The sequence below is a fragment of the Mustela nivalis genome (assembly GCF_964662115.1).
Source record: "Mustela nivalis genome assembly, chromosome: 2".
Lineage (NCBI taxonomy): Eukaryota > Metazoa > Chordata > Mammalia > Carnivora > Mustelidae > Mustela > Mustela nivalis.
The window spans coordinates 173,673,577-173,695,340 of NC_139021.1; the positions used below are offsets into that span (position 1 = coordinate 173,673,577).

Genomic DNA, 21,764 nt, shown 5'->3' on the forward strand with positions numbered 1-21,764 from the left:
AAACACCCTAAAAACACCAAAAGTCTTGCTTTTCAGGCCCAAGATACATACTTCTTCAATTACTTCTGCAAGTTTGCTCTTGAGATTTTCCAATTCAATTGCTAGTATCTTCTTCTCTTCCTGAACAGATACAATTTGATCTCGAAGTTCTGCATTTTTAAAGAAAAAAACAAGGGGAGGAAAACAATATAAGCAAACTTACTTTTTAATTTAAATTCAATTAGCGAACTTAGAGTACAACATTAGTTTCAGGTGTAGTAACTTCTAAATTTATCTTAAAAGACATTAATCTGAAAATGCTAGTCCATACGTAGCTTACAATCAAGGTTACTTAACAAATAAAATGCAAATAAAGCAGAGAATGGTGGAAATCTCACTTCTTTGCCCCTGTATGCAGCCACAGTTATTAATCATTTTATACCACGCAATCTCACTGTGTTATTAAATGTACCAGATCATGTTTTCTTTGCATGCTATCAGCCCATATTTTAGGAAACTATCTGGCATTTTAGAAGTAAATGTTTTAAGATTTGAGCAAAACAAATTAAGGCATATTACTAATTTCCTTTTTATTTTAAAATGGCCATGGGCTCTTGTCACAATAAAATATAACAAACAATGGGGCAGTTGATAATTTGCAGATTTTGATTTGCAGAAAAAAATCCTGACCTGCTGCCAATTTATAGCCCTCAAACGTTATTTGAATGGACTCAAAATATAACCTATTTGCAAAAGGGTTAATTCTAGTAATTTTCTCTCCAGAGTTGTTGGTGCTTTGTTTCTTAATTTATTTCCTAGTTCTTCTTATTGGAATTTAATGAAAACTGTATTACCAAAATGAAACTATTAGCAACCATGAAGTGCAAAAGCTTCTGGTAGTAGACGAAAGTTACTCCCACCACTCAACAGTAAAAAAGTACACAAGAGGGGCGACCAGGTGGCTCAGTTGGTGGAGCGCCCGACTTTTGACTTCGGCCTGAGATCAGCTCGTGATGTCAGGGTCCTGGGATCCCACCAAGTCAGGATCCCACCAAGTCAGGCTCTGCATTCAGCTGGGAGTCTGCTTGAGGATTCTCTCTCCCCCTCTCCCTCTGCCTCTCCTTTCTCTCTCTCCATCTCTCTCTCTCAAATAAATCTTTTAAAAATTATATATATATATACAAATACACATATTAGCACAGAGTCAGTCCTTAAATGGATATCCAAGGCCTCCAGGTTTGCTACTCAGGTTTTAATTGCTTTTAATTAAAAACCTTCTCTGGAGTTATTTATAAATTGAATCAAGATTTTACAGGAGGCCAGCCTGGAAGAGTTCTCAGATCTTATTTCGAAACCTCTTTCTCCACTGGCTGGGTAATGTTGAAGGAGGAACGAGAGACTATATTGTCTCAGACCTAAGAGGAGGGACGAATCATGAACAGAAGAAAATCCTGTAAACTACTCCCTCCCCACCCACACAAATATTATTTTGTCTTCAGTCCGGGGCAGACAGTCAGGTAACAAGGGCTGTCTGTATCCTCCTTCCCCCTCCTTCCAACTGCAGTTTTATCCAACCCGACATGCTAGTAAGTATTGCTTTTCGCATGCGCCTGATGCTAAAATATCCGAAAAGTCACTGAGCCCCGGACTGCTCTTCTCCTTCTGTAACATAAACAGTATGTACATATAATCAGGTGTATATACAATCAAGAATAAAATTAAAGTGTATTTAATAGAGGTTCCATGTGATATTCTACGTGCCGCTGACTGCCACAGTGAGTGGTCTAACCGTGTCTAAGTTGAACACTGCAGATTGCTTACAGCTCAGTGCCTCAATCAGATGAGAAGTCCTTTGAGGGCAGAGACTTAAGCCATCTGGGGAGGAATCCTCCCGAAAGATTCCAAAAAAGAACCAGACAAATGGGAGGCATGGGCTACATATATTTTTATCCATTCTTTCACTTAACAAAATTATCTCAATGTGTAGTCCATATTTTTAAGAATTTTTACAAGCTGGCTGTTTCCATCAAGACAACACTTTCAAAAGTGTCTAATCGCAAATGAGAAAATGATTCACAATGCACCAACATCACATCGTATCATGATTCTCAACCAGGCTGCTCTCTGGGACATTTAAATCTGAAACTTTTTGAAGCAGGACCCAAGTTCTAAGGTTCTCAGGTGATTCCAATGGGCACCCAGTGCTACGAAACATTATCCAAAATGTGCCCAGTGCAAGCATCCCACCTTTGATCTGCTTCTGACACTGTACAGAGACACAGGTCTCCGCGGTGCCTTCTGGGTCTGTGCTGACATCTTCGTCATCAATGTTGATCTCCTCGGTGATTACATCTGGTCCTAGCTTGGCCATGTACAACATGCTGATTCTTTTCAATGTTTTATTTTCTTTATTTAGCTAAGGCAAAACATAAAAACAGTCATTTTAACAGCAGTCAAATGAATGTCTTGCATTTTTAAACAATAGACAGATTGAGTGTATTTCTGTCTTACATATTCATCAACACCCACAGCATGAACTAACAATTAGAAGATTCATGAAGTAAGGTTTTATTTATACTTTTTAGTATTAAACTAACTAAAGTTAAGACCTGACGCCTGGATTACAGCCAGCAGCATGGGGAAATGCTAGTTCTAACTGATGACATAAGAATTATTAAGACAAGATACCAGTATAGATTTATATACTTAGATTTACTCAAATTTCAACTTATTCCATCCTTAATAGTCCTAATTAAGGCACTTCATTTCAAGAAAATGTTTTCTTTGCCGTTGTGCCCACCCTTCAAATGTTTGTTAGCCCAGCCCTCCCTCTTCTCTGAACACCTGCTACTCCTCTTCATTGTTCCACAGCATTCCTTTGGGAACAACTGTGTTCCCCCAGAGAACACCCCATCCCTTTGGCTGAAGCTAATCAGTCCGGGGATCAGGCACGTGCGCCTAAGCGTGGTCAGGCGAATCCCTCCTCTAGAAATTTGGAGGCTAGAACAGAGAGGAGTTTCCGTCCATGTGTCCAGATATACAGACGCTGTAGGCAAACATGATTCACTACTGAACTGAGAAACAGAGGAAGGGAGTCCACAGCAAAGCCCCAAACGGAGCTGGTGTGTAGAGACACACAGAGAAAAATAATGGAGATGGGTTTCCCACAGGACTCTCTCTGGTCTATTCTCAAAATGCTCCTAGCTCATGGATGCCATTGGATTCCCCAATAGCCCTCACGAACAAATTCCTACTTTTTTTTCTTTTGACAGTGGAAGAAAGTACAAGGTATGTTTCTGTTCTCTCTATAAAAAGAGTTATAGTTCACAGCAAAGAGAAGAAATCTTAATTAATTAATGTATTTGTTATTCCCTTTGCAGAAATGAATTGTTCTTCAGTTTCAGTCGCTCAACTACCATCGTCTTCTTCGGCTCCCTTGTTTATGTGCGCACCAGTTTTAGTGCGAAGCACAAAGACTCAACGTGGTCCAAAGCCCATAGAAGGAAAGTATGGTTTCCTTATGTTTTCTCTTCTGAAGACTAAAAAATAAAAGGTCTCCTATGAACACATGCACATATAGAAATGCAACCTCTCTTCTTTCACTCAGGGCTAATGGCGACCAAGACAAGTTCTGAATTAAATAACTGACACTGGAAATAAATAGAAACAGAAACCCAACTCATTGGAAAGCTAATAACTACCTTCTCTACTACAGCTTTACATCAGAGTAAGTCATGCTGGTACTGGCCCAGCTTTGGTCCTTCATTTGTGATCATAATCAAGGCCCTTTAGGGCTTCCCTCAGGAAAAAGTCCAGACCATTTCAAACAGGGAGATCTGATTCTCACCCCAAGAACACTGAATCTAACTATATCCCAAGTAGCCTGATGCGGGCCCAAGAGGTTTCCCAGCCCTCTGAACCCTTCCAAAGCTTCCCCCTGGGAAGCCTCGTGAGCTCTACTCAGGGAATCCCACACAGCCCCTTTCTTCCCTGTGCCCAGCCCACAGCTCCAGCTTCTAGCTCCCAACAGTCCATTAGAGGATCAGGGATAAGACAGGAGCCCATGATCTCTAAGCCTCTCTCCCCTAGGATAAAACATTCTCGTAAAGCCTGCTGTGGGTTCCTGGTACCACAGGCGCTACAGCGGGCACGAGCGGCTCAAGGATCCTGCCTGATACTCGGATGGTGCCATCTTCTCCGAATGGCGGGAAAAAAAATCAAAATTGAAGGAAAAAGTAAAAACAGTTAAGCCTTCATTTGTAATTCTGTCCCCTAGTAATACTTAAACTAATGGTTTGCAGCACGCCACATTAGAACCTCCAGAGAGCTTTTACACAATCCCAGTGCACAGGCTCTCTCACAGACCCAACTCTCTGGCGGTGGAACCCCGCAGAGCACCCTCTCGGGGCCCCAGGTGATTCTGTTGCGCATCACTACGAAGAATCTTTGACACAGAGAAAGGAAACACTTCTGTATCTGTTTCTATAAAACCAGGGGCAAGAATCCTGCTCTATAATCCAATGTCTCTGCTCCTAGAATAACTTCACCTTTCACAGCAGTGGTCTCCTCCTCCACGAACTAAGGGTAAAAATAGCGTCTGCCCCATAACTTGCGCACTGAGTGAGACATTACACAGGAAGCGCTTCACACAGTAACGGACATGCAGGAAAAAGCCAGTGTCTGCTCCTGATAGGAACAAAAGGTGTTTGGGGTGTGTGTCTGATTTTTCTTTGGGAATACTTTATCAGCTAGTTTTTTTCAACCAACATAGACATCTGTGCAATTTTCTCTTCTTCCAGGATCCTCATGAAAGCACAAAAACACGAATTTTTGTTATCTGGTGTTTAAGAGGCTCAGTCCTGGGCCACTGTCACAATAATACTTAATAACTTGTTCATTAATTGTTCTACCCTCAAGAGTTTAATGCCTCTTTCTATCAAGCCAGGAATCAGAATCTACCAGCACTATGTGGCTATAATACAACTACTCTCTTCAACAAAGTTACTAACTCAAGAAAAAAGCCACACACCGGGCACCTGGCTGGCTCATTTGGTAGAGCATGTGACTCTTGATCTCAGGGTCATGAGTTTAAGCCCCATGATGGGTGTGGAGACTATTCTTTAAAAAAAAATAAAAATAAAAATAAAAAATAAAAGCCACAAGCAAATTTCTCTGGAACATCATTCTCACATTCTGAAGGAAGAAACACAAGATTTATGTACATAAAGATCTCATGACCATACTAACTGGATATTTTTGAAAACTCTGAATTCACAAATTTTGGCAAAGCAATTTCACTGAGGTTATTATTCATCAAGTTATATATTAACAGCATACTGTCTTTTGGAATGATTCTAAGTCACAAAGCAAAAATAAATCTTTTATAAACCTATAGTAGCAGAATCTTCTACTACGTTCAAATTTAAATAGTTTTTATATTGGGTGCAGCTTAATGAATATTTAAAGATAAAAGTAAGCAAGTTAAGCAGATTTGGACCATATGGTTTAAATAATTGGTCTACATTTATTGGTTTAACCTACACATTTTACCGAAGCATCCACCCTTGCTTTTAAGAAAATTATGCAAATTGCATCTTAAGAACATCCCATTTGTCATTAATTTGAGAGACAAGATTTAGAAAAATAAGAAGAGATTTACAGAAACTTTGTTGCTTTAAAAATGGAGTCTACTTTCAAAAATGACAATTGGGATACCTAAATCAGGATGTGCTACTTTTTTTTTTTTTTTTAAAGATTTTATTTCACAGAGAGAGATCACGAGTAGGCAGAGAAGCCGGCAGAGAGAGAGGGGGAAGCAGGCTCCCTGCTGAGCAGAGATTCCAATGCGGGGCTTGATCCCAGGACCCTGAGATCATGACCTGAGCCGAAGGCAGAGGCTTTAACCCACTGAGCCACCCAGGGTGCCCCAGGATGTGCTACTTATTGATCATTCATATAATGAAGCTTCCAGACTTTGCATTCAAAGCTGTAGTATCTTCCAGATCCAATGAACACATCTATAGGCTTTCTGACCTATTTTTATTCCAAGTCCCACAAGGCAACATTGTAGCCTCAGAAAGAAACCGTATGGCCACTTTGAAAGACTTCATGAAGAGGACAAAACGTGTAAGTGAAGGATCCTCTTGTCAAGACTAAATTATAAAACTGACCTTTGAGATTAGTAATACAGTGGTTCATAAACAGGGACGGACAAAGACAACAGTCCCCTGGCAGCTTTCTCAGCACACACCTGGCCTGGGGCACATTCCCAGCATCAGTGGGTCTAGGATATTCTTAAGAAATCAATGCTGGTCCACCCTGACACTTGGGACAAGGCAACTGTAGAACCCCAGAGAGGTTCATTCTCTTGCTCAAAGTCACCTGTTAAAAAAGGGGGGGAGGGCTCAAATCATTTTTTTAAAAGGGTTTATACAGACCTGTGAGTAGAGTGCATCATAAAAAAGGGAAGTCTGTCCCTTTCTCCCTGCCGTCCTAACTCTAGTCCATCCTGTCATTTGAGAGGAGACACAGCAGTCCAGAGACCAGAACTAGTAACTTGCCCAAAGTTACATATGCCCAAAATGACATCACTGGGAATAAAACTCCCAAATTGTTGCTTTCCATTAATTCTGCCAGTCCTGCGAGGTAGTCTGTGTTCTCATTTTGCAATGTATTACTGGCAACAGGGATACTTATGGATAGCAAGAGAAAATCCAAGGACTATCTTTAGCTACTGCAAGGTTCAGAGCAGTTAGTATGCTCCCAAGACATTTTTTTTTCTATCTGTTCCCAAAGAAGGAATAAAGGATATGAAAAAGAGGATTCGCCTCTGCCTTTGGCTCGGGTCATGATCCCAGGGTCCTGGGATTGGGCCCCGCATCCGGCTCTCTGCTCGGCGGCGAGCCTGTTTCCCCCTCTCTCTGTCTCTGCCTGCCTCTCTGCCTACTTGTGACCTCTGTCTGTCAAATAAATAAATAAATCTTTAAAAAAAAAAAAAAAAAAGGAGGATTCACCCAGTTTTGCAGACCAGTGAACACTTAATGAAGGGTAGCGCAGAAGAAATGATAGGAAAGCACCCATGCGATCACTGTTTTTAAAGCAATGGCCCATAGTGCTGTGTATTCTTCAAAGGAATAACAGAAGAGAAGTTGCATGTACATGTTTATATTCTTGGGTTCTGACTGTATTATCTTATGAATTCTAACGTAGTGTCATTACACAAACAATTAAGCAAATACCTCCAGCAAGCACACTGCTAATGCACACAAATTAAACAGAGAGATACATAGACAGACTGGCTGATTGATTTGAAGACTTTCAGTGACATCCAAAGACATACTTTGGAGGGAGGTGATGGGGAAGAGAGAAAGGCACACAACCGGCATTACTAATGATTTTGGTTAAAAATTGCTGTAATCCATTTTCTGATGAAGTGGTTCAGATGCATTTTACGCGACCCAAAATACGTAAGACAGAGATAAAAAACATTCTTTAATAATAATGTACTTCTGATGAGACAGAATATAGAAAATTACACTCTTGGTAAATTCATCAGCGAGAAGCAATCAGTGGAGCACTGGAGGTCACCTTTAGCATGCCCTCACTCTGCTTTCACAAATAATCACCTGAAATGTAAGGCTGGAGGCTGACTTTTTCATCTAAATCAAATGTGAAACACTCATTGCCCCCTTTAGCCACACCAGGTTCATTTTAAACTTGGCGAATGTTTTCACCCAATGCTCAGACATTAAGAAAGTCCAGTTGAAAGATGGACTCTGGGCCATTTTTTAGAGGCAGAAAGCACCAATGCTGAAATACACACATGTAAATGCCCCTTTTACAATGGAAAGAACCTAGGCATTAAGATATTTACATAACCCTATTCCAGGGCTTTGATAATTTACAGCACTTTACGACACTTCTCCTCATCAGAGCAGAGGCAATGGGACTAGACAAGCAAAAGCAGGTAAGAGGCCACTCACTCATCAGAAAAGAAGTTGAACTTAAAAGGCACAGGTAGAATTCCCTCATTTGAAGAGTCTCACCTTTGTCGCCAGAGCCTCAGCACTCTCTCGACAAGTCTTCTCTATTTCAAGATGGTTCTGCATAAAATTGACTTCCTCTATAACCATGTGAGAAACTAGGAATGAGGGGGAAAAAAGTCTCAGCATTCAGAGATTAGTCAGCGATTCCAGAAGCCCACACATTGTGTCCCATGACTCAGAATACTTCACTTCTTTAGCTCGCCAGGCCTTCAGCGGGTATGGAGGAGGGAAAAACAAAAAAACAAAAAACAAACAAACAAAAAAACAGTCTTGAAGCTGCCGCCCTGATGAAATCTTAGCTAATATTTGGACGTGGAGGGGGAAAAAACGCAATGAAGAGCCTTCATTTCCAATGCACACATTTTTAAGAAAGCTAGTTAGGCTGCCTTTAAGTGTCTTTATTCTATGCAGCTGTACACAGAGTCTTAGACACGTCCACTAACTTAGACGAAAGAATCTCTCCTCAATGAAAAGTGGCAAACGTGGTTTCCTTTTCTTAGCGAGACAAACCCCTGGATCTAAGAAGGAAAATCAGCTAGCAAGAAATTTTTAAAATTAAATCTTAACTTAATTTCCTTCACCAGAATAACAAGGTGGCAGTTTAGCTCAGGTCAGCATGCAACAGCCTTCTCTATGAGAGACAAAGTAGTTACTGTGATTTAATAAACTCCGGGGCAGAAAAGTACAGCAACCCCCGTTATGTACTCGATGACGATGAACGTGGAGCCTTCTTGCATCACAGACTGTCAGGAAGATTGGAAGAAAAATGCAATTTTACTGGACACTTTACCAATGCTTGAAAAATAGTAATTTTCAGGCTCTTTCAGTAGCTGGTTTATACAGATTGAGATTCAAAGGTACAAAGTAATTTAGAACCTGAATTATACTTCGAAGATCATCTGAGAGAAAAGTGCCAATTCCTTTCCCCAACATTTTTAGTTAAAAGAAAATGCTCAGCATCTTAAACCTCACTGTGGACGTGTATACTTATTGACATGTGTTTGGCTTAAAAAAGAAAAATGAAGTACACCCAAATGTGAAACCCAATGAAGTTAGGCAAAAAGCACTGGGGCTCACATAACACAAAGAGAGATTACTTTTGCTTCATTTAAGCTTAATTAACCTGCAATTATGATTAAACTCAGGGGAAAAAAATTTCTCTCCAAATTAAATACAAAAATGTATTACTTCCTAAGTCTGTCCAAAGTTCTTATTATGTTAATATTCAAATTCATAAAGCAGCACTAAATGGCCAGAAACATCTCTAACCTTGACATTTTTTCAGGGGTAATAATAATCTGCAGCAAATGCAGGCCAACCAAAAACCACTTAACTAATTAGTAGTTGCAGTCACCGAGAAAAACATGAATCAACACTGTTATTACAAGTGGCACATTTGAGTGGCATCTAATTATGACTTGATGAGCACGATACTTGCATTATCAACATTACTACTGCGTCCCATCAGGGCCTAAAAGCTGCTGATGGCATTGACTTCGAGAAACTCCCACTCAATGGTACAGCAGCACCCAACAATCGGCTTGGCAGGGGCCCCCCTCACTAAATGACACGTTAAGCGTAATTACTGGTAGACATTGTAAATAAACAGGATTGGAAGTGAAAATTGTACCAAGTGCATAAGACACAATCTGACACATTGGAAGTGGCAGCCTTAATTGAGAGTTTCTTTGACTGCTCAAGATCATTTCAACTGCATTTCTCAGAGGACAGTGATTATAACTGTGGAGACAGACGGCATAATGGTATCAGCACTGCTGACAGAGCAGTGAATTAAATTGTATCTGCTGTTGTGTGAAAGCCTTGATGAGAGGTACAGATGCCTTAGTGGTCTTATCATTATAACACAATGGTCATGTTGTCATCAACCTTTCTGGCTCCAATTGAAAAGAAATGATTGTGTGTTGAGGCTCTGCCCCCCCTTCCACACCACCCCCCTCTCCTCTTCTATCTCTTGTTCTGAATAGAACCAATTTTCAGAGAGCTATGAAATCACGCAATAGGTCCTAAAATGCAGCTGCTTGGCATACAAACGGGTCCCCATTAAACTGGAATCACACACAATATGTGTTTATGCCAGAAGAACAAATAGAAGCTGAACACAGGCCAAGTTTATTCACACACACAAAGCCCATGTAGCTCTTCATCAATATAATTGCCTTTTATATTGTAGTTTAAATAATAGGCTCTATTATTTCCTTAAAATCCTAATATTCTTGGCATTTTATCACTATGTTTACAAGGTAGGTTCTTCAAAAATGTGAAGGAAAGAGAAAAGAAACCTATACAATTTTTACAACATCAAATATTACTTTGAATTTTTAGCCTTAACTACTTGACTTCTTCTGCCACAATCTGGTATTTCCACCATCATAACAAAAACATAAACACTCTGCATGTTTCATAGGAATTTGACTTTTTATTCAATAACATTCTTGCTCATGGAAGAGTAAGGAAAAATCATTCCACATAGCAAGGTTTAGGCCCAGCAAAAAGAAACACACACACACACACACACACACACACACACTCACACTTATTTTCTGAACATTTTGTAAAAAGCTGCCCTGTAACTTAACTTGATAAACTTACATAGGCAGCACTAGCCACAATTTTCTCCAATTCTCATACAGCAGGCCCCATCAGATAGGTTTTTTTTCTCTCTTCCTCTAAGAGAGAACAGTAGAAATCAAAAGTAGTGCTTTGATTTCTAGTTTAAAAAATTATCTCAATGCTAAGTGGGGAGTAAAGACACCCACCCATTCACTTTCTAGATTTAAAAGAAAAGAACATGTTTCAGAGGGCATTTATATCTTTAAAAAGCAGACCTCATTTCCAAAACTACAAGTCAGGTTACATGACACAAAACAGACATTTTTGCAATATGTAATTTTATTTGCAACTTCCAAAGGATGAAAGTTTTTTAAAAAACAAAAAGAAAACCAAACCTTTCATTTGTTCATTTAGTGACTGGCTCTATGTTGCCAAATTCAGGCTTGTCTCCTAACACCCAGACCAGGAATGACCACTACACCTAACATAGCTCTGATGTGGATGACAGGAAGGGTTCAAAAAGAAGAAAGATGAATTCTAGACTTTTAGAAACACGTATTGAAATTGTTATATTTATTTACGATAAAATTATCATTAAATGATATGATGAAATGAAATGATATGATGACTGAATTCATTTCAAAATGATCTGAGGTCGGTGAGAATGCATGCGTGGACAGCGATGAAATGCCTGGCCACGGGCTGGTAGTTGTTGAAGCTGATGATGGACCCATGGGGCTACACTGCATTATTTTCTTAGTTGTATATAAGCTTGATCTTTTCCATAATCAGAGTTGTTCTTAGTGACTCTCACAACTCAGAAGCATAACCTGAAAGGGCATCCATGAGTGCTTCCACCCATCCAATTGAACCAGCAAAGTCTATTTTTCCTCTTCACGACCGCAAAGCACTCTGACATACTTGCCATCACAGAATGGGGGGCAACTGGGACTTTATCTTTTTGATTTGTTTTTGTCTTCTATTAACTTCAAGCATCACAGCTTTACTCATGTCTGACCGTCTTGCACCTGACATACAGCTGGGTATGTGCTACATAGTCACATTTGTGTTTGTGTTTGTGACTGGAAAAATCTATCAGGCCTATGTTCGTCTGGAAACACCCCTTTACAAGAATGTTCTCTCTAGAACAGAACTGCTTCGGACACAACCGCTAGCACTGACTGTTGGGCCAACTCTGTGTCCAGCCTGTGCTAAACCCGATGTGCTCTGTCAGGATTCCTCACGTCAGTCTTACGAGGTAGGTATGTAATATCAAAGCAATTTCTTACTGGAGAACACTGAAGCCCAAAAAAGTCAAGTAACATACATCCCAAAATACAGTCCTAACGTGTAAAGCCCAGCTAAACCAACTTCTAGAGGACTCTGATTTTCTAGATGTCTTTCTAACTTGTATTCAAATGTGATACCACGCGTGGGATTGACGTGAGCGCAACTCCTCTCCATCCAGCCAACTCTCAGCAACGCCTAGATGCAGGACGTCTCTGCAGCTCATGTGGAGACATACCGTCTACTCGCCAGCGATGTGAGATCGTCTGACAGGTCTTCACGCGTGTGCAAACACGGAGGAGAGCTGGCAGGCGTGCGGGGGACACGGGTGTGTCCTCACACACCGCAAAGGCTCTCAGGTTCTGGCTGAAGGACTGGAAAGGCCTTGAGTGACTTCTTCTCTCACGTGAATCTGTCTTCCTAGGGACAGATTCACATGAATCTTTGCTCTGCAGCGGGGCTCTTTGTGCAGGAAGACAGGAGGAAGGCTTGGGCAGAGCTGATGGAGGCCAAAAATGGCAGGGAAATACGGACGAAACCGGCTAAGAAGAGCACAACCAGCGAGGTGAGCACAGCCCTTCGGCTTAACGGGGCTCTTCCCTCACTCTGAGATCTGGGCCTCATTAGGTATACATGACAGGCAGGCAGATTTCAACTTAGCACCCGAAGATATTTCCCCAGGGCTGTCCAAGCGCCAAGACCAGGCTCTGCAAACGAACCCGTGAGCAGGCTCATGGACTCTTCATGCCGAAGGGGCTCGGGCTCTGGACGGGACAGTCAACGAGATGGCGGTGGCAGCAGCGCACGTTGACTGAGCACTTAAACTCTAACACCAGGCACTGTGTTCAGCACTTTCTCCATGAATTATCTCATTTGTTCCTTGAACAGCCTCGGAGGCAGGGTCATTTATCCCAATTTTACTAATGCAGAAATTGCTCAGGACTACGTGGATTCACAGCACAGCTGCTTTTTCCTGCTGGTAACCGCTGTGCTCCCTTCCAAATCCGAAATCCTGCTCCCTGTTCAGAAGTCATCAACCATTTACCCCAGACAGAATGTTTTAACAAGTATTTAGAATTTTCATCGTCCCCACGTTCTGTTCTTTTGAGTCAGAGAAAAGAGTCGGCATTCTGTTCTCCTGCCATCCAAACTTTAAATTAATTAAGCAGACTTAGGAAAGTCAAAAATTCAATGCATACAACAATAAAGATCATTGTACTAACCTTTCAGCTGATTCTTTTAGGCTCTGAGTTGCTCGTAAGGAAAAATGTGAATTTTTAAAACTGTCGAAGATATTTAGAGGAAAAGACAAAGAAAGGGGAAAAGGAAGTGGGAGAGGAACGTTTATATGTTACTCTAAAGGTAGGTTGATTTGGGGAGAAGCTCCTTCCATTTCTGCAGAACACAAGAGGCAAAATGCCTACTATCTGCCCGACCAAAGCATTTTATGTTAAGTCCAAACATAAAACCTTGAACTATTCTTACTACACACAGCATTCCAACCCACTATCAATAATTAATTTGAGAACATGAATTGGTAACAATGTAAATGGTATAATTCTTTCAGTGTGACCCAGTGTCAGCAAAAGTGGAAGAGTATCAAATTAATCCCGCCTTAGGGAACAAGAAAGTTCTACACAATCGCAGTTTGTATATTCACAAGTAAGAGATATTTCTGTCATAGCATATTGGCCTCCAAAGGAAAGTACCAACAACAATATTCCCGAGACTTTTTTAAAGCCAGACACTTGAAATAAACTGGGTACTGAAATGAACTATAATGCTCCATTTTCATGCCTGTTTAACCTTCGACAAGAATAAAATGTTCTGTTGCATAGTTACCAAGTCAACACTTTATGATATAATCAAACAGCCTAACACAGCATTTGCAGAAAGACGGAGAAAGATCCTGCTTCCAAGGGGAAGGGCAACTTTTCCTGCTAGAGTCTAGTCCTTTTCCCATGACCTATTCCCTTCTGATCCTTCTGAGTATGATTAGATACATTCTATCTTAGTGGACGAGGTAATGACAGATTGGCATGGCATACAAGAATACCATAGCAAACATTTAGCACATTATTACAGCTTTTGTGGGAATACAACATTCCTTGGTGAGAAGGCCATTACAAACATTCTGACTCTTAAAAATGTGATAGTTCTGTGAACTACAATTCCTTTTCTATGAATTAATGTAAGAAACAAATCAGACCACTATGAAGATGTATAAGAATACCCTTATACTTGACATTACTTAGAATATCTAAAACTCAGAAATAATCCATCTATCACTGAAAGAATGTTCAAATAAATTAGAGTACTATCATGTAAGAGAATACAGAAAAAAAAAATAGATCTCTACTGACATGCAAAGATGACCACAATACACCACTCCCTGAAAAAAGCAGGTTGTAAAACTGAATGAAAAGCGTGACTTTATTTTTTGTGGACATAAATAGTGCCCACAGATAAAAGACCAAGAAAGAAAGACTATAGAATATTAACACTGCCTTTTCTCAAAGAATCAAGATAATAAGTAATTTTAGTTCTTCTTTAACTGTTCTGCATAGTAAAGTTTTTTATATAACAAGTGCAAACTGTCTTTTATAATAACATACTATTGAAACAATAATATTCATTCCATTTGTTTGAAAATCACAGTAATGCCAGGACATTTTTGGTGGGGGGAGGGGGCAGCAAATAGGAAGACAATTCTTGCTTTCTTGGAAGCCCAACGCAGCAGCAACTAAACATAGGGGACGTGTCTGCCCACATAATTCCCAAACATAGTTATGTGCGTTACAGTAATTCCAATGAAACGCTTACATACTTTTCTGAAGTTCCTCCAGTTTTTTAACAGCTTCATCTCGTTCTTGCCTAATTTTGTCACACTGAAAGGAGACGAGACACAAATGTTAAATTTGTTTCACAAGTTTGCGAAGGCAAGAAAGAGCAAACCTATCAACAGCAGCAGTTTTATGAAAACAAAAATTAAAAATCCTTAAAAAGCATTAACTGTCACATGGTACTTAGGCTACTCAACCGGCATGGCCTTGCACCATCTGTATCTGGCCACTTGCCTTGGACCTTCCAAGACAATGAGTCATCTCACTGCTCATTATCTCCTCAGGAACAGACCAATTTAACATCCTTGCATTCAAATTACATTCTTTAAGAGAATATATGTGCCTCTTTTTGCCTTTTACGGTCTTCCCTCCTCCCAGTGTTTTCAGTAAGTAGGTATTTCAGTAATACAGTGAACACCCCATGCACCCGCAGGTCAGATTCCCTGAAACTGGGTAGCGACGAACTTCCCAGAACTATCCAGAACACTGGTGCACAGCCAGAAGTGACCCCGACTTGAAGACAAACTGCTGTCGTGCACCCCTTGAAATCCTCAGTTAAGGGGAAAATATCCTCCTATCCTTAGAATTCCAAAGAGAAGGTGGCAAATTAAAATGAGAAAAGATAAAATATTCCACAATAAGCATATATTATTAACATAAACTACTTTTGAGTTTTAAAAGGAAGGAGGACTCACTGAAAACTAGGAGGAGGGAATACTATAAAAGGCAAAAATAACTACTAAAGCATGAGGACCTTTCTGGGTATCTGGTATAGAAACAAGTATCCAATATTTTAACATGCCCTCGAGGTATGAATGAATTTTATAAAAACTTCATGTTCATTATGAGGACTGATTCAACTTACTATGAATTTCACAAAGCAGGTTAAGTATAAAACATTTTAGAAAGATTTTCATCAAAAATGTCTATGACTTTAAGAAATGATTTTTAACTATAAAGGCAGTAATTAAAATCTGAATTTTTCTGAAAATACTATAATACTATAACAAGAGAGTCATGTGAGTAAAACACAACTTAATTTTTTTTTAAGATTTTATTTATTTATTTGAGAGAGTAAGAGAGAGCATGAGCCAGGGAGAAAGGGAGAGGGCAGAAGGAGAAGCAGACTCCCTGAAGAGCAGGGAGCCCGACATGGGACTCAATCCTGCGACTCCAGGATCATGACCTGAGCAAAAGGCAGACGCTTAACCGACTGAGCCACCCAGGCACCCCAGTAAAACACAACTTTAAATGATATTTTAATCCTACTGTGCCATATAAATATATTAGGATTTCATGCCTTTGGATATTTATTATTTCAAATTTCAACAGCCAAAAAATTATGATGCCACTGATAATTTGGAAAGCCCAAATTAAGACAGTGAGATAGTCTCATCTAAGACTGGCAAAAACTGAAAAAGTTTGCTGTCAGTTGAGGACTGTCACATACAGTGACAAGTGGAAGCTGGTGGAAGTGTCAACAGACGTAACTAGTTTAGAAATAAACCATCAAAGCTGAAAGTGCACACACCCTATGACTCAGCAATTCCACTACTGGTTTTTGTTTTTGTTTTTAAGTTTTAAGTAATCTCTACACCCAGCGCGGGTATAAACTCACCACCCCCAAGATCAAGGGTCGCATGTTCTTCTGGCTGAGCTAGCCAGGCACCCCTGCAATTCCATTTCGAGATTCTATTACTGGAATTTCTAGTAACATTCTACAGATAGGTTGAGCATAAATCATGGTATATTCATGTAGCATGCTAGAGAACCACGACTCGATGATCGTAAGCTGCTCGTGTCAACCTACACCTCAAAAGCCACAAAGGTGAGTAAAGGAATTGGAGAATCCAGGTCAATATATACCTTAAGCAAATAAAATCACTTGATAGACTTGGGCTGTAAATGTATATTTCATGATATATATGGCATACATAAAAATATAAAAACTCAAAATAGAAGGATACATACAAAATTTATCACAGGCACTCTCTCTCAAAATACAGGGAAAGGGCAAGGGCCCAGGGCTGGGTGACACTGAAGATCTTCATTTTTATCTGTAGCATTTTTTTAAGTTAAAAAAAAAACACAGTTAATTCTTTATTCTAAGATGTTATTTATTTGGGAGAGAGGGACAGCGCCCACGAGAGTGGGTGGAGGGGCAGAGGGAGAGAAAGACTCTCAAGCAGATCCCCTGCTGGGCGTGGAGCCTGACGTGGGGCACCGTCCCATGACCCGAAGATCATGACCTGAGCCGAAACCAAAAGGCAGACGCTTAACTGACTGAGCCCAGCAGCTGCCCCAGAATGACAGTTAGTTCTGTCAGTTACATATTTGTTTTTACTCTCTGCCCTTCTTTGGGCTTTAGAATATTTTTTTAATTTAAAAAAATTAAGTCAACTGCTCGGTCTTCCCCTTCAATGTGTCAAGAACTGAAACTTGAAAAAGCTTATCTCCATCCATGTGGGTAAACCCATTCCTGCAAAAGAACATGGACCAAGTCCTAATGCTACATGAGCAAGGCTGTTTACCAGCTCCTGACTTGGACCCTCTGCAGGAACGTCAGGCTGGACTATTTCCTTAAGGAGGATGCATATTCTTTCATCAAGGTTTTCTCAAGGAATCTCTCCTCTGCCAAAAAAGTAATGCTGTCTAATACAGTTTCTAGGTCCAACTTAACAGATAAACTATCTTGATTGATTTCTGGTGTTTAAAATTCTGAACACTAGAGTTCTGGATTCTCAAATAAGCTTGTGGAGATCCTTCCCCGGCCAGAGAGTAGAACCCTTAATTTTACGAGATTCTGGTCAGCAGTTTCAGGAATGTTCCTGTTTCCTAGAGTCTGTCTGCATACCCACCTCCAACAAGGCAGTTTTGCCTAAAGCACAAAATCAAACATCATTTCTGACTAGACTCGCACTCCTGGGGCATGACTGCCAAATGAAATGTATCTGCTGTTTTACTCTCAAATTAACTTTGTGGATCTTCATTTCTGAAGGTGTACGATGCCCTCGGAAAAGCTGTATCACCTCTGGTCTGGTGCCTGGGAGCGCTGCCCCTGACTTAATACTGCTTGGATCTTCCCTGGACCTCTCAAAGCTCCACCTGAAGGAACCAGAGCTTAACTTAATTCTTACTTAAATCAAAAGCCAGAGTTTTCACTGACACTTTGCCTGACCAGAGCATCGAACAGGAGGGCACGCTCCCTCCGCACGCGTGAAAAGGCCTGCTGGCTGACACCACACACGGCCCCTCGCGCAGCGCCCCCTCGGGGGTCACGGACACCACATGGCAATTGTCGGGAGGCTCACACCAGCCTCCCAGAAGCAAAGCCTTATGCCCGCGCTCTCTCCTGCTAAGGCCCAGGTGGACGGGCTCTCGTGAAGGACAGGTCCCCACATCGCAGTCCTGTTCCATCATGCCAGTAACTGGTTCCCATCACCAGCCGTACGTTTGTCCAGGAACCCGCAGACGGCACCAGAGAATGCAGAAGCCGCTACCCAACCCCAGCTGTATTCTCCCGGGGGTCTTCATAGTGATTTGCTTTCTATTTTCTGCAACCACATTATGATAAAACTGGCAGCCACAGAATTTACCATCTGCTATGGATGCTGAAAGGGGTGTGTGTTGAAGGGGGTGGGGGGATCTATGCATACGGCAAAGACAGCTGACTTATTCCCAAACCACAGCTGAACAAAATATGAAGGATGTACCCGTTTACTAAGCAGAAATCCAGACATCCGCTTATTTCATCATTTTAGGTGAACCCAGCAAAGTATCTTGTGACCTTCCTCTCATTCAACCAATACAGGGAAGTCAGCAAGGATTCTGGGCTTCTAGGGGAGAGCGCAATGTCTCTGCGTCCTGCAGAAACCCCTCACCCACCCGGCCCCTTCCTCTACCCTGCCCACGCAGCTGCAGCATTTGTGGAAACTGCCTCTTTTTGTGTGAGAATTGCTCAGGAAGACTTTGCAATAGCAACAGATGTGAGGGCCCACATCACTGAATTAGGATGCCCAGCGACGCTCTAGAGAGCCTGCGGCCAGGGTGGAACCCGGCAGTTTGAGCGCTGGCTGCTTTCCACTAGCTGGATTACACGGGGTCTCTTCTAGACTCCATGGGGGCTCTTTGTGAAGTGGGGGATCCACCAGAGGTTGGCCTCGCCGGTTTCGAATTATCAGAGGCCCTGGTCTCCTGGTCTCCACATGAGAAGCCCAGGCCGATCTGTTCTCAGAGCCTCACCCAGGCAGACACCTGGCTTCCCGAACTCAACCAGCATCTCAAAGCACCAGTGGAGTGACCTGCAGGGTGGTCGCCATGTGCATCGGCAGGACTCCCTTCCTTCCCCCTCACACAGCCATTACGGTGCAGACAAAAGTGTCTGCTCCGCAGTCTCAGCAGACAGACAGAGAGCCTGTAGGTACTAACACTTCTTTATACGCTGCTGTGTGTGTAGCGTACACAAGAAAAAGCCCAGCACTCGGAACTGTGTCTTGCCCCCAAGAACGGGAACGTCCGTTTTGATCTCCGTGGTGCACGGATGCAGCGAGGGTTGCCAGCCTAGGGAAAGGCCAGTTTGGGGCCCATGACATGCACACATGTGCCGCATACACACACCATCAACAAAGCAGACGATGTGCACAAGGCAAGGACCTTCGCTGAGGGAGTCTACTGTAATCACTGAATGCCTCAGTTTCCTTCCTCAGAGCCCTGAACCACCTAGTGACATAGCACCCACATGTGCCAGGCACTGTGCTAACCCTGGGGTGGGGGGATCCAGGGGGAACTAACAGCCAGGGTGCTCGCAACTATGCTCACGATCTACCAAGAAGATCAGCCTCGAAGCAAGCAATTGATAAGAACACCGGCTTGAAGGGGGACGGGCTGTACCACAGGGACACGTAGCAGAGGCTCTCACCCCAGACCCGAAACGGTCTCCACCCACCACCATTTCTACTGCTTTTACCTGAAGTTCACTCCCTTTGTGTCCGGTTACAATGTTTAAAACGTCAACACGCACAGCATCAGAATTGCACACAGTTATCTATTTTAGGGTCTTTGGTGATGCTGTCAGAGGACGAACAAAATCATTTTTTTTTAAAGATTTTATTTATTTATTTGACAAAGAGAGATCACAAGTAGGCAGAGAGGCAGGCAGAGAGAGAGAGGAGGAAGCAGGCTCCCTGCTGAGCAGAGAGCCCGATGCGGGGCTCGATTCCAGGACCCTGAGATCATGACTGAGCTGAAGGCAGAGGTTTAACCCACTGAGCCACCCAGGCGCCCCCCAACAAAATCATTTTTAATAATGCCGGACAATCCCACAGTTCTACCTATGGAAGGTCGGCTAGACCTCAACTGTGCCTGTCCTTAAAGAACACAATAAAAGAAACCATTCCCACTTAGATGGAATTCCTTTCACTCTCTTTCTCTTTTGGTGGTGTTCTTTCTTCCAATTCAAAGTTCTTTCCCTCCAATTTTCAGTAGCTGCCCCCTGAAGCTGTCTTGCAGCATTCTCCAAATTCTAGGTATTGTGTGTTAGATGGAAACACATGTCATCAGAACAGAGATCCTTGCTCTTTGTTTCTGGATAGATTGCTGTTAATAAGAGACTCATTTTCACTTTCAAACTGCTAAGTAATTACTTTTTCTCTGGCACGACCACTTGCCACTCTGTTCTAAAGAAACTGCATGTATGTGGATGTATTATGCATGAACGCTTAGCATAATGGATGCATATCTTGCTCTTTAAAGTGGCTTCTTTACTGATTTTTTTTTTAAATAAAATACTTTGGGACCTTCACCTCTGAAACTGACACAAGAGAAACAAATTCTGACAATAGACAAGGGGAGCCAAGATGCAAACAGTATCATATATCTTGCTTCTTGAAACGTAAGTCTTGGAAAGTGTCTGCCTCGTTCCCTTTCATTCATTGTTCCTGGCAAGCTGACAGACCCGCCTGATGTACTGTTACAGTAGCTTATCCAGACGACTTCTAATCAGCCACTTAAACATGTATTCATTTCAAAACTCAATCTCAAGACATAATATTAAATATAAATACTGTGTAAAGGCAGATATTCTTCTATTATACACATTCCCTTCTTTTTAGGCATGCTCCACACCCACCCCCACCACCCTGAGAAACGTGAAAGCTATTCCATTAAAAGCTCAGTGAGGCTTTGCCCCCATATAGGAAAGAGCCCCACACAATTATGACAAAGATCCTGAATGAGTCAGAAGGGGAATGCCCTTCCATTGTAGGAGCATGACTAACCTCTGAATGTGGGAGACTGCTTCACAGGCAAACAATCACATTTTCTTTGGTTGATTCCAAAGTATATCGTCTTCTATTTTTCCATACATCAAAAAACATTTTTGGAAGTCTTGTTGACTTCAATGGGCTAGCCTTTCTTACTTTTTAACATACTGCTGATAATGTCACTTAGAAACTAGCCCAAAAATAATAGAAAGTAGCGCCCTTTCCATAAACTCCCCTGACCCTGACATTAAAAAAAAAAACAAAAACTGAACTTTTTACATTACAATCCAACCCCATACAACTTACTCATACCCTACCTACTATTTTGATGATAACTGATTGATAAAAGGTGATAAATACAAGGAAATAAACATGTTTTATTACAAAGAAGTAAACTATTCTGCTTGAGAAAAGGTTGGAGACGACTTTTAAAAAGGGGAGGCATTTGAGCCAAGCATTAAGAGCTAATAATAATTTGTCACACGGTCTAGGATAGGATCCTTATCTTTTTGTCCCTTTCCCACCCCCCCCCCCAAACTGCAGACGTTCACTTCAACAGCACAATTTATCCTTTGTCCATGTGGCCGTACGCCTCATGAGAGTGGTTTCACTCAAGAGGGGGACCTTTATTTATCTTTCTTAATACTCCAGTACTCAGAAGGCATTCAACAGGCATCCCTTCAAAAAAGCTTTCCTTACAAACTCAAACAGACTTTGATTCCATCCTCAAAGACAATGAGAAAAACTACAAAATGATCAACATTACATTTGTCTTAAAA

The 21,764-nt window shown here is 41.5% G+C and overlaps 1 protein-coding gene across 4 annotated transcripts in view; it reads right to left on the minus strand.

The window, feature by feature from the left end:
• SHTN1 (shootin 1) overlaps positions 1-21,764 on the minus strand; it is a 103,243-nt gene that overhangs the window by 56,850 nt on the left and 24,629 nt on the right. For 2 of the 4 annotated variants that reach the window (XM_082719032.1, XM_082719029.1), the window contains exons 3-6: positions 14,710-14,770; positions 8,025-8,119; positions 2,227-2,395; positions 52-149 (exon numbers count right to left, since the gene is read on the minus strand). In XM_082719032.1, coding sequence (XP_082575158.1) covers positions 52-149; positions 2,227-2,395; positions 8,025-8,119; positions 14,710-14,770 — 423 coding nt within the window. Of the gene's footprint in view, positions 1-51; positions 150-2,226; positions 2,396-8,024; positions 8,232-14,709; positions 14,771-21,764 lie in introns of all 4 variants that reach the window. The other 2 variants (XM_082719031.1, XM_082719030.1) reach the window with 2 other exon arrangements.